General features: G+C 38.4%; 1 protein-coding gene across 10 annotated transcripts in view; it reads left to right on the top strand.

Annotated features, from left to right (window-relative positions):
- kcnq5a (potassium voltage-gated channel, KQT-like subfamily, member 5a) overlaps positions 1–13,899 on the top strand; it is a 159,033-nt gene that overhangs the window by 117,058 nt on the left and 28,076 nt on the right. For 7 of the 10 annotated variants that reach the window (XM_055018519.1, XM_055018522.1, XM_055018521.1 and 4 more), the window contains exons 6-9: positions 2,416–2,526; positions 3,174–3,269; positions 10,853–10,947; positions 12,527–12,553. In XM_055018519.1, the coding sequence (XP_054874494.1) occupies positions 2,416–2,526; positions 3,174–3,269; positions 10,853–10,947; positions 12,527–12,553 (329 nt within the window). Of the gene's footprint in view, positions 1–2,415; positions 2,527–3,173; positions 3,270–10,502; positions 10,592–10,852; positions 10,948–12,526; positions 12,554–13,899 lie in introns of all 10 variants that reach the window. The other 3 variants (XM_055018520.1, XM_055018518.1, XM_055018524.1) reach the window with 1 other exon arrangement.

Raw genomic sequence — 13,899 nt, 5'->3', positions numbered from 1 at the left:
GCAAATAAACCGAATGAGGAAAACAAAACACAAACTGGAACACAAAGACAGCAGCAGCTCGGATCCTGGTGGAGAAAAAACATCCATTTTTATTGTTGTATGTCTTCAAAACTTGGACATGGAAAATAAAAGCTAGTTTTACTTTCTACAGTTGCTTCTGCTGAATCTAAAGTGTCTCAGCTATGAACTAAACCCACCAAATGTTCTGCTGCTGGCTGCAAGAGTGAACACAAGAGTCTTAATGCATTCCCAGCATCTGAGGAAATGAAGGTCTAGTGGGTTTTTTTGATTTTTTGATGGCTGTATCACCACAACAATAAAAAAAAATACTTCGTCTTAGCGCGCTGCATGGCTAATGTGACTTACATTACCATAAGCTCTGTGAAAACTGTAGTGATATTAATGATTATCCATCATGTGATCAATTGTTGTTGTTAATCTAACCAAATAAAATTCTGTTTACAAGTAAGGCAGACGTCAGGAGACACATGCAGCCGTACGCAGTCACTCTGTCACTGGCTGGTTCAAAACCCCTCCAGTCTGGGTTGTGTGATTTCTATTATTAATTCTGGTAAAATAAGAAAACCTCTGGTCAGCAGGATCAGGCGTCTCGTGCACGGCACACTCGTGCACGCCTCTCAGGAACTGACAGTGAATTTACACAGTTATACAATATGACAACAAGGTAGTAAAATGGAATATGCACCTGGTACAATGACACCATTTATCAGACCCAGAAACTATGAAAGCAGAATGACTCTGTGGATTTTAAACTTATTGAAACTCCTTGAACTACTTATGCTGATGTTATGAGCCATACAGTGGAAAAACCTAAAACTAAATCCAGGTTTTAAATCATCAAAATCACTTTTTTCTGTATGTCTCATTTATAAATTTTTCTAAATTTTAAATCCTAAACACGTATATGTCTATTCATTGATTCATCTGTCAACCACAATTTTATTTGAATTGAAAAAGTGACAAAAGTTGACAAAAGTGTGATTAATCATGATTAATTACAAAGCCTATCATAGTGTACATATACTCATAAAATAAGCAAAAGGACAACAAGAAAACAACCATTTATGAGCCCGTGCTGTGCTCTCTGACCTACCACCAAGGCCAGTTACACTCTACAGCTCCAGAGAGGGCGCTATTGAGCCAACAACAATGAATGAAAACCAAATTACAGCAAGTGGAATACATGTTAAAAAAGAAAAAAAAAGCATTGTGGATTAGCTGTAGTGCCTGCTTGTTCCACCAGGTGGAGCATTTTACTGTTTAATAATGTAGCGACCACAGTATGTGTCACTTGGCAAATGAAGAGCATGATTTTTATTTATCTAGCAACGGGCACCATGACAAAGATTTCCGTGGTGGTTAATGACTCCCTAATTAAAGACAAGCTAAAAGCTACTAATACAGAATTTTATAATGATTGGATTTGTTGATTATATCTCAACAAAAAATTGCACATAAATCCAGACTCCACTTTTTCCAGAGGTCTGAACGTGCATTTTTGGCCTTTAAAGCCATTTTCTCAGCATTACGATATAGAAAGTGTTGTTTGGGGCACGTCACCGTTTCAAGTTTAGAGGATTTAAATAACCATAACTTCCCAGTGAGTAGTTTTGCAGCTGAAAAGAAGTTCAGAACAGGTTTTAAAAGTCAAGGTAATCTATATTTTTGCAGAGGAACATTTAATATGATGATAAAATAAAATATATTCTAAAAAAGAAAAATCATCATCAAATAAATACAAAATAAATATGATTAAAATAAATGAAATTATTATAAATAAGAAAATATTAAATTTCACCAGGACTTGCAATAGTGGAAATTTTCATCCTTTAACGTGCAAAAAAATTACCATTTTCTAGTAAATATGAAATTTTCCCAACACATAAAAGCAACTAACAAAGAGTGACAATAAGAAGAACAAAAGTGAGGATTATTAAAGATTATACATAATGTGATCAATGGTTGTTGATTATCTAACCGATTAAAAAGACATGATATGATAAGGACAAAAGACATACATGTCGATGAAAGTATTGTGGATTAGCTGTTGTACCTGGTTGTTCCACCAGCTGGAGCAGAGTGTCGTAGGCATTTAGCTAGTAACGGGCACCATGACAAAGACTTCCGTGGTGGTTAATGGCTCCCTAATTAAAGACAAGCTACAGAATTTTCTCTATTTGACTGGTTCGTGTAAATGGACAAACGTTGTGTATCCATGATTAGCGTTAGCATTAGCTCACCCGTTTTAATAATAAATCATTACTGAAAACACTACTGACTATTGGTGAAGAAAACTGTTTAAAGTTTCCATTCCTATTCCAAAATGTAAGAGCTAATTTAGCGCACACTATAGAATAAATTATCATCCCTGTTCCCTGATCTCTGACCCTTCAGATCACCCTCACAACCATCGGATACGGCGACAAAACTCCCCAGACGTGGACCGGACGCTTATTATCAGCTGGTTTCGCTCTGCTGGGGATCTCCTTCTTCGCCCTTCCAGCTGTGAGTGAAAGAAATACGAACATTTACAGCTCAACGAGTGATTAACCCTCCTGTTGTCTTCATTTACAGGCACCAAAAATATTGTTTCCTTGTCTGAATAAAATCCAAAGATTCAGCAAAAAAAAATCCACAAATTTCTGGAAATTTGCAAAACCTTGAGGAAGGAAATTCCAAAAATTCCTTAAAAGTTTCCCTTAAAAGTTTTATTTTAAAAAAAAAATCCCCCAAATTTGACAAGAAAATTCTTGTAAATATTTTCAAAAAAATCCTAAAAATCTTCCAAAAAGATCCTAAAAATATCTAAAGTCATTACATATATATCAGTAAAACATAATATTTTCTTTAAGAACATTCAGAAAAAAATCAACCAAAATCCAGCGAAATTTGCTGGATTTTGGTTGATTTTTTGTGAATGTTCTTAAGAAACATTTTTAACATTTCTTTTTTTCCCCCAAAAAATGTTGAAAATGTGGACATCAGAAGTTTCACTGTGAAAAATCTATATTTTTCCCCACATTTTCAAACTTTAAAACGGGTCAATTTTGACCCGCAGGACGACACGAGGGTTAAAGATAATGCCTTTTTGCTTGGATGGATTCTCTGCTGGTTTAAAACCCAGCGAGCGACTGTGTGTTTTCTGCATGTAGGGCATCCTGGGGTCAGGCTTTGCCCTGAAGGTGCAGGAGCAGCATCGACAGAAGCACTTTGAGAAACGAAGGAACCCAGCTGCCAGCCTCATCCAGGTAGAAACACCAAACACACACTCCACCTCCACTCGTTTCTCCCTGCAGCAGCTGAGAATCAGCTGGAACACAAACACCTTTTCTCTCCTTTTATGTGCAAATGTTTGGTGGTTTTTTCTGTGTGTGGTTTCATGGAGTGTGTCTCCTCGTTACCCTTTGATGAGTGTGTTCGGAGCACGCTGGAGTGTTGGTGTGTGTCTCCGCTATCTGAGTGAAAGTGTTTCATTAAGAGCGTCCTTAAAATCAGTGTGTGTAAATCGCCCCTCATTGTGTAGTCAGCGATGACTAACGGTGTGTGAGGCTCCAACAGCAACACACACCGCTGGGATTTATTAGCTGTTTCCATGGCGATTGCTCTCCGGGCGGACGCTCCTCCAGACCGTCGCTCATCCGAACAGACAAGACCGGCTGCGTCGCTTTCTAATGAACGACAAATATTGCCGTGGAGCGTCTCCATTCTGTCCACCTACCTCTACCTTCTGACCTTCTTTTGGAGTTTTTCCACACGATAATCCAAATCTGTGCAGTATCGTTTCAAATGTTGTCATCATCCGTATCACTTATGACAAAAATACAGCTTTTCCATGCAAACATCCTGGGTTCAAACACACGAGCAGTCGATCAAAATTTACCTCCAAAAACTCCCACTGGAGAAAATGCCCCTCCCAAAACAAGAAAAAAAAATATTTCAAGGAACATTTACCTTGAAATAAGTGAAAAATCTGCCAATAGAACAAGTGAAAAATGTTTTGGTAAGATTTCTGGAAATAGGATATGATATTTAGAATCTTGAGATCTTAAAATTAGCTGGGAAAACTTATTTTAAGCTCTATTTTACCAGGATTGTCAAGCTTAGGTGTCTTACAATAAGCCAGATATGCTTAAAAAATCGCAGTTTTTCTCTCAAAAATAGATTTTTGCTTTAATGTAACCACCTAATTTGAGATGTATTAATCCTCCTGCTGAGTTCATTTACGGGCACCAAAAAATATTGTTTCCTAGTCTTAAAAAATCCCAAAATTCAGCAAAAAAATCCCACAAATTTCTGAAAATTTGCAAAACCTTCAGGAAGAAAATTCCAATAATTCCATAAAAGTTTCCCTTAAAAATTTTATTTTAAAAAATCCCCCAAATTTGGCAAGAAAATTCTTGTAAATATTTTATAATATTTTATATTTTAATATAAAATCTTCCAAAAAAATCCTAAAAATATCTAAAATGATTCCATATATGTCAGTAAAACTTCTAATATTTTCTTAAGAACATTCACATAAAAGTCAACCAAAATCCAGTAAAATTCGCTGGATTTTGGTTGATTTTTTTTTTTAGTGAATGTTCTTAAGAAACATTTTTAACATTGCTTGTGGAGATCGTAAGTTTCACTGTCAAAATCTATTTTATTTCCCATATTTTCAAACTTTAAAACAGATCAATTTTGACCCACAGGACGACACGAGGGTTAAACTTAGTTTGAGTTTTCTTGTAAAATTCAACTCAAAACAAGATAATTTCAAGATTGTTTGACTTAACAATATATTTAAGATGCATTGTCTTAAAGCAAATCCCTTCATCTGCTGAAATGTCACTTATTCAGTGACTTTATCGTAAATCAAGTGGGATGAGACATTTTGACTAAAAATAAGACAAATAGACTTGGTAAGATTTTAAGTTTTTGCAGTGTAGCAGCTGACCCAGTTTTCACAGCTACATATTTGGAAGCGGAAATAACTCTGGAAATTTCAACTATTACCCGAACTGCGTGTAGTCAGATATGGCTCTAATGAAAGGTTTCCTGGGCTGAATGTGTCGCAGGAGGAAAACATGTCTACAAATGAGGCCAAGAAATGCGACATTCGCTGCCCTCGGTGTCCAATAATCCACCGGCTCGATTGTTTAATGAAGCGACCCAGCGTTCCCGGTTGAGCTTTTACAGCAAGAAACTGTCACGTAATTATGTAAATATATTATTTGCACTGAACAAAAAGAAAATCCCTGCATGATGCCGATAATGGAAACCATAAACTTCACCTGTTTGTGCAGTAGATTGAAATTGTAAAGACCTGTGTAAAGTTTTAACACCTTTTGCAACCAGTATGTCTAAACTTCCGGCGTCACAAAGCTACAAATTCTCCGACAGCTTCTAAAATGTTTTACGACGACTTGTACTAAACTTAACGATTGGCATTTATCAGATCGTCTTCCTGTCGCTTCCGTCTGTGCTTGTTTCCCACTCTTAATGTGAAATGAAGCCGTCAATCTGCCAAAATTAATAAAAACAAACATCTCTGGAGAGACTTGATGCTGACATAGAAGAAAAAGGAAGAAAATATTTAGCAATAAGAAGTAATTTTCCTTGTTTAGGACTCTGTCTGTTTGCAACATTACTCAAAACCAGACTAATGGATTTGGATGAAATTTTCAGGGAAGGTCAGAAATGATCCAAGGAAGAATTGATTAAATTTTGGAGATGTTTCTGAGTCCCATCAATTCCCGCCGCCCGCTACATATTTAGGTCACATGATTCGGTATCCGTACATAACATACACATGCAGAACACACACCTGTGCTCAGTGCGAGGTCATTTTTTATTAAAGATTTCAACCGTCGGAAATGATGCGACGACTGAGCAGCCTTGGAGGAGGAAAATGCTCGTCCATGGTGCAAAAAAAGTTGGAGACCGCTGGTTTCACTGATATTAATAAAGTCAATCAATCAATCAAGATTTATTTATAGAGCACTTTACAACACTCAAAGGTGACCAAAGTGCTTTCCAGTTAAAATCAAACAATAAAATTAGAATAAGAGCAAATTAAAAGAAAGGAACAATAGAACACGTCAACAAATAAAATCAAAATAAAATAAAATAAAATGTCCCCACATTACTGAGTATTAAAAGCCAGTCTGAAAAGATATGTTTTGAGCCGGGCTTTGAAAAGCCAAAGTCAGTGATGGTGCACATGTCAGGGGGCAGTTTGTTCCAAAGTCTGGGTCCAGCGACTGTAAAGGCTCGATCACCCCAGTGTTTGTACCTGGTCCTAGGGACTTCCAGAAACAGCTGTTTAGAGGACCTTAACGCCCTGTCAGGGTTTCGGACTGAAAGAAGTTCCGTTAAATAAATAGGCGCAAGGCAAGCAAGTGAAGATTTAATTAAAACTGAGGTGTCACACACAGCTTCAGTGCTTCAGTTTTGTTTCCCTTCCAAGTAAGAGGATTTCATTTAAAAACTCTTCTCGTCTCTAAATGCGTTCACTGGAGCCTGCACTATGAGGCAAGTTCACCAAACTCAGGATTTCTGTGAGTTAACTGGCTCTACTAAACTCAACCTCTTTAATCAATGCACTGTTTCTGTGAGCTCGTTCACATAAAATCAAACTAATTGGAAACATGTCTAGAGCTGCATGTTTCTCAGAGGAAGAATAGAACATAATCCTAAACCATTATGAGGAAACTGAAGCTGTGATACGGGTGAAAAGCAACACAGTCTGAATGTGTGAGTTAATAGTTATCAGCATCCCTGCCTCATCGTTACGGCACGAGGAGGTCGGATTGTAATTGCAGTTGTGTGTTCCATTAAACTAATGTTGCTTAGATTTAGCTTTGCTCTTTCTGCTTCAACTTTAAGCGGTCTTGGGAGCAAATAAAGAAGAAATATTAAAACATGACTCAAACCGGTGAGTAAACTTAGAGCAGATGTTGTAACGTCAGCAAACACGAGGCTTTAGTGCTTTAATCAGCCTCTGTTTTATTATTAAACCGCTATTAGGAGTATAGAACAGTTGTCTAGAAGAAGAAATAAAGCCAGAAGGAGTGCAGGTTCTATCTGCTGAGACTCTCCTGGCCTGAATCTCATCTCTATGCTGGTCAGGGTTTCTTAAATCTCCCACCTTCCCTCCACAGGATCTTACAGGAACCGTTTTCCAAGATTATTGATCGATCGGTAGGCGGTGGTTTTACACGCATCGATCTGTTATCTTGAACATTCCTGAGCAGGTTAGGTCTTCATAAGTTACCATGGCGATGTGCTCCAGTAAGCCGTAACACAACCTCATAGCCTTGAAATCCAAGAACCTGAATTTACCTCACAGTTTCTGCTTCATAGTGCAGATCCCAGTATGACATTAGTGAGATATTTTAACAATTATTTATGTTAAAAATGTCTTTCCTCCTTGTTATTCATGCATATCGACCCAACTTATGCTTAATTACCCGTTAAATGTCCACTTATTCCTGTGTGTTTCTGTTTTACCGACTCTTTATCAACCTGATTGCTGTCTGTTTCCCACCAACCTTACAATGTTTTTTTCCCAGCAGGTAAAAAGGAAACTTGGAAGCGGCTCTGATGTGTTAAATCTGTGGATAACATTACTGTTCTGTCTTTCACTTCACTCCCCTCATCTCACACAGCTCTCCCTGCTTTAAATCACTGTTCGTTCTGTACGCAAGGGGAAGGAAATTACTACTGTCCTCATGCCTCAGATGCTGGTCAACTCTAAATATAACCAGCTGTAATAACTATTTTCCTAATAACTGTACTTTTAGAGCTTGATTGAATCTCCAAATGGCTTTAAAGTGGTCTCTAGAGGAACGACCAGCGGCCTCGATTGACCAGCGTTTGGCAGGTGGCCGGTATTAATTTTCCAACCTGTCTGCGTAAAGTGTTTATATTTGGGTCTTCCAGTCACGTCACAAATCTTGTAACCACACCTGGCGCCAGTGAGGAGGTTGATGTAAATTATGGATCAATAACTAAAGAAAGACACCTGTAAAAATGACCGTGGTGGAGATACAGTAGGGGATTTTTGCTGTTTGTTGACAAATTAGGGGCATCGTTGAACCAAAATATTATTATAGTGTCCAAAATAGGGATATTAATGATCATACATCATGTGATCAATTGTTGTTGTTAATGTAAACTAATAAAATGAAATTAATCAGTAAGGAAAACGACGTGTCAAAAAAAGCATTGGGGATTAGCTGTAGTACCTGATTGTTAAATCTGTGGATGTTCTCAGTCATCCAGGTCATGATAAGTCTCAAGCAAGCATAAGTTATGGCAACTGGACTAACCTCGTGTGAGTCGAAAACGTTTCACCTCTCATCCAAGAGGCTTCTTCAGTTCTGAAAGCCTGGTGGGGAGTACCAGATATTTATCCACCAGGAGGGTGGTGGCAAAAACAAGTGGACAAAGACCCGAAACCAACAGACTCGTTACGTGTTAATGTGAGTCGTTAGCCTTTGATGGGCGGTCGTTACCCCTCCCAGCCCTCTAGGAGGGTGGTTGGGGGTCACCTGACTGCAAGTGGGACAGATGGCTGCACCTCCTTGGGAGGGCTCTAAGAACGGCGTTGTAAGTGGGAGACAAGTGGTGTCTGAGGCCCCCTCCTCTGTTCAAAGATGGCCGTTCTAGTTTGACATGAATGGCTTCTTTTACCCCTCTCTCAAACCATCTGTCCTCTCTGGCTAGAATGCGCACCTTGTGGTCATCAAAGGAGTGCCCCTTCTCCTTGAGGTGGAGGTGGACTGCTGAGTCCTGGCCTGTGGTCGTGGCCCTCCTGTGTTGTGCCATGCGCTTGTGTAATGGCTGCTTAGTCTCTCCAATGTACAGGTCAGAGCATTCCTCATTGCACTGCACTGCGTACACCACATTGCTCTGTTTCTCCCTTGGAATTTTGTCCTTGGGATGGACCAGCTTTTGCCTCAGAGTGTTGCTGGGCTTGAAGTGTACTGGGATCTGGTGGGTGTTAAAGATCCTCCTGAGTTTCTCTGAAATTCCTGCCACATAGGGGATGACAATGTTGTTTCTCTTTTTGTGGTCCTCGTCTTTCTTATCCTCCCTGCGCTTTTTTGCTGTTTTGATAAAAGCCCAGTTTGGATAGCCACAAGTTTGAAGAGCAGAGTGAATATGTTTGTGTTCCCTTCTTTTTCCATCCGCTTCTGATGGGATGTTCTGTGCTCTGTGCTTTAAGGTACGGATCACCCCCAACTTGTGTTCTAGTGGGTGGTGTGAATCAAACAGGAGGTACTGGTCTCACACAGACCAGTACCTCCTGTTTGATTCACACGCCCATCAAAGGCTAACGACTCACATTAACACCTAACGAGTCTGTTGGTTTCGGGTCTTTGTCCACTTGTTTTTGCCACCACCCTCCTGGTGGATAAATATCTGGTACTCCCCACCAGGCTTTCAGAACTGAAGAAGCCTCTTGGATGAGAGGTGAAACGTTTTCGACTCACACGAGGTTAGTCCAGTTGCCATAACTTATGCTTGCTTGAGACTTACCTGATTGTTCCACCAGGTGGAGCATCTTACTGTTTAATACTGTAGCGACCACAGCATGCGTCACTTGGGCTTCACTTGGCAAACAAAGATTTTGGTTTAGCTAGCAACGGGCACCATGACAAAGACTTCTGTGATGGTGAATGGCTCCCCAATTAAAGACCAGCAAAAATCTACTAATAGAGGGGGTCCTTGACTTACGCCAGAGTTCCGTTCCTACGGTGTGATGTAAGCTGAGTTTCGCTGTAAATCAGAACCCTGGTGAAAATGTAAACAAAGCCGTTACGTGCATCACGATATCGATCAGTTTACATATTTGTACAACTACAGTAACGACAAACGGTTATTAGCTCACACTGAAGCACAACTTAGTAGGAAAATACTGGAGAAAATGTAAACTGTAAGTCTGAAGGTTGGGAGCCATAATGAAGTTAGCGAATGTAGAATAATCCAATGTGGCAGCAAACGTAAACAAAGCCGTCTTATAGCGCTGCGTCACGACTGTACATACAGTATTCATCCACTCCGCTCGCCAACTAGTTCCACTGAACCAGTTCCGATGTAACGATGAAATGCCGTAAGTCGAGGACGCCGTAAACCGAGGGCCTATTGTACATATTTTCATAATTAGGCATTGATTCAACTCAAGAACAAAAACATTTGGTCAGACTCACTGACTATGAGCACGAGATGGGATTTGAGAAGTGTTTTCTTACTGTGTGTCGAAGTCATACCCTTAAATGAGTTCTTAGTCCTAAAGCTGCTTATTTAGAGGCATATTCCACATTTTCTACCCATATGAGAACCTCCAACGTGGCTGCCGCTTGGTTACAGATCCCCTGAAACGTCTTGTTCACATGAATCCCTTCTTGTTTGTGCCATTGCCCTCCTGTGTCACGTATGTGTTTGTGTACATGTGAATGCGTGTCCATCTTCTGCTCCCTCCCCCCACCCAGGCGGCTTGGCGTCTGTACTCCACCGACGGTGCTCGTCCCTACCTCAGAGCCACCTGGCACCACTACCAAAGCGCCCTCCCCCCCCTCAGGCATGTATCCCCTCCACCTCCACCACCACCACCACCACCACCACCTCCTCCCTCCCCAACGAATGCATCAACACCACCCCCAACAAAACTAATCAGGTTTTCCTTTCTTCCCCCTTCACTCCTCACCTTCCTTCTCTCACTTATACTACTCTCCCTCCCCTTTATGTTTTGTTTTTTTTGTTTTATTTCCTCCCACACTTGACTCCGTTCATCGTTTTTGATTTACCATTCCTTTATTTATCCTGTCGACTCTGCACGTAGTGTGTCTGGCGTAGTTATGCTGCTGATGAGAACTCGGTTTCCATTGCTACCTGGAAGCCTCATTTGAAGGCGTTGCATACCTGCAGCCCCGCCAAGTAGGTAACAACTTACAGACTTACAAACGTGGCCGCTGCTGCTCAGCAATCCTCCTCCTCCTCACCTCTTCCTGTCCGTCTCCATCGTTGTAACTTCAGCCGTTGTGACTCATTGCTGTGAAGCCTCGTGACCGTTTTGTTCATTCATTTACCTGTTTTAAACTTTTTTCTTGATCAGGAATGTGTTGCTTTGCATGAACAACCTCTTAATGAACACCCTTTTAACATTCAGACACTTTTACACATTCACACATAAGATAAACCCTTGTGTCGTCCTGTGGGTCAAAATTGACCCGTTTTAAAGTTTGAAAATGTGAAAAAATATATATTTTCACAGTGAAACTTCTGATGTCCACATTTTCAACATTTTTGGGAAATCTTTGAACATTTTTTGTTAAAAAAAAAAAAAAAAAAAAAGAAATGTTAAAAATGTTTCTTAAGAAATACCTTTTTTGTGAATGTTCTTAAAGAAACTATTAGAAGTTTTACTGATATACATGGAATCACTTTAGATAGTTTTAGGATTTTTTTGGAAGGTTTTTATTCATTTTTGAAAATATTTACAAGAATTTTCTTAGCAAATTTGGAGGATTTTTTAAAATAAAACTTTTAAGGCAAACTTTTAAGGAATTATTGGAATTGTCTTCCTTAATAACTCATTTACAGGCACCAAAAAGTACTGTTTCCTTGTCTGAAAAAAATCCCAAAATTCTGCGAAAAATTTCCCAAATTTCTGAAAATTTGCAAAACCTTCAGGAAGAAAATTCCAATAATTCCTTAAAAATTTCCCTTAAAAGTTTTATTATTTTTTTAAAAATCCCCCAAATTTGGCAAGAAAATATTTTCAAAAAAATGAGTAAAAATCTTCCAAAAAAAATCCTAAAAATATCTAAAATTATTCCATATATATCAGTAAAACTTCTAATATTTTCTTTAAGAACATTCAAAAATCAAACAAAATCCAGTGAAATTTGCTGGATTTTGGTTGATTTCTTTTGTGAATGTTCTTAAGAAACATTTTTAACATTTCTTTTTTTTTCCACCAAAAAATGTTCAAAGATTTCTCAAAAATGTTGAAAATGTGGACATCAGAAGTTTCGCTGTGAAAATTTATTTTTTTCCACATTTTCAAAATTTGAAACCTGGTCAATTTGACCCACAGGACGAAACGAGGGTTAAATTGATTCAGCTTTAGGTAAATAAAGCTAAATCCATTGGGTTTTTCCACAATTTCCAGTTTCATAAATTCAGTTTTGTTAGTTCAGTGGCCCGTGTTAGTTAGTTTTGTTTGATATTTATAATGACTGAACATTAAACACACATAAACTCCACAGTAAAGCTACATAAATCCTCACCTCTCTGAACTAACGCTCAGCCTTCCTGTGCACAGCCGTAGCTTGCATGTGCTCGTAAATCACTAACTCGTGTTGGTTTAAAGTTTCTTTTTTTTTCCTGCTTCCTCTTGGCTTGATGCCTCCCACATCCATTAGAGCAAACGTCTGTATGAAGCTGTTTAAATCTGCTGGAAAACTGATTTCTCTCCATTTGTCTCCTCCTCTTTCTCCCACTAACCCTGAAGGAAAGAGCAGGGCGAGACCACTTACAGGTTTGTACGACTCTCAGCTCAAATCTACCACACAAACACACACAAACATACACACATCTGACATTATTCATGCAATGTTCTGTCATAATATCTTAGAAACTGTTTTATTTCCTTTGTTTTGTCCATGTTTATTCATTGTTTAACCCTCGTGTCGTCCTGCGGGTCAAATTGACCCCTTTTAAAGTTTGAAAATGTGGAAAAAAATATATATTTTCACAGTGAAAACTTCTACATTTTCAACATTTTTGTCAAATTTTTGAACATTTTTTGGTGCAAAAAAAGAAATGCTAAAAAAAAAGTTTCTTTTAGAACATTCAGAAAAAAATCAACCAAAATCCAACGAATCTGGTTGTTTTTTTCCTGAATGTTCTTAAAGAAAATATTAGAACTTTTACTGATATATATGGAATCACTTTACATATTTTTAGGATTTTTTTTGAAAGAGTTTTATTCATTTCTTGAAAATATTTACATTTTTTAAATTTTTTTTATTTTTTATTTCTTCCCAAATTTGGGGATGTTTTTTTTGAAGAACTAAATTTTTAAGGGAAACTTTTGAGGAATTCTTGGAATTTTATTCCTCAAGATAGTGCAAATTGCTATAAATTTGGGGAATTTTTTGGCTGAGTTTTTGGATTTTTTTCAGACAAGTAAACAATTTTTTTTTGGTGCCCGTAAATGAAGACAACAGGAGGGTTAAATGCAGATTAAATGTTGAATTGATTTGTTTTTGGTTTTGTTTATTGGGATCTACTGGGTGATGAGTGGCTGCAGCTGAACATTTCTGTCTAAAGGCTGATTATTTCTTTTGGTGACTTCAGTATTGATTATTTTCCTGAACAACTGAACCGTTATTTAACCTTTAGGTCATCATTACTGCAGAAAATGAGCCGGCCGCGGTGCAGTTTTGACGTATTGAGTCTTCTTCCTTTGCTGAGCGACGTAATAATTATGCTTTTATCAGAGGTGGAGGAGGAAAGAAAAAGATTCTAAGTGTTAAACAGAAGCTGTAATGCAGTGGAGTGACTCAGAAAGAAAAAACAACAACTGGCATGATTTGTGCAGATAAAGAGAAGCCAGAAATGTGAGGTCAACATCAATTTTTCATGAAAAAACAAACAGTAATGGAGACAGTTGTTTTTAACCCTCTGAACCCATGTTTCATCAAAGTTAGAAACTGTAAAAACCTACAGAACCGTTAGATTTTCAACTTTCTGACAGTCCTTCAACTACTCATCTGTACCAAACTTAAGCTTAAAATCGAGATATTCTATCAAAATCGCTTTACTCTGCGTGACTCGTTTTAAAATTAGCCAAAAAATGTATCATGTGCTCTAACCAGATTC

Source organism: Amphiprion ocellaris, chromosome 16, assembly GCF_022539595.1.
Source record: "Amphiprion ocellaris isolate individual 3 ecotype Okinawa chromosome 16, ASM2253959v1, whole genome shotgun sequence".
NCBI classification, from domain to species: Eukaryota; Metazoa; Chordata; class Actinopteri; family Pomacentridae; genus Amphiprion; species Amphiprion ocellaris.
Note: the sequence above shows the minus strand (reverse complement) of the source record. Positions and strands in the feature narration are given on the sequence as shown.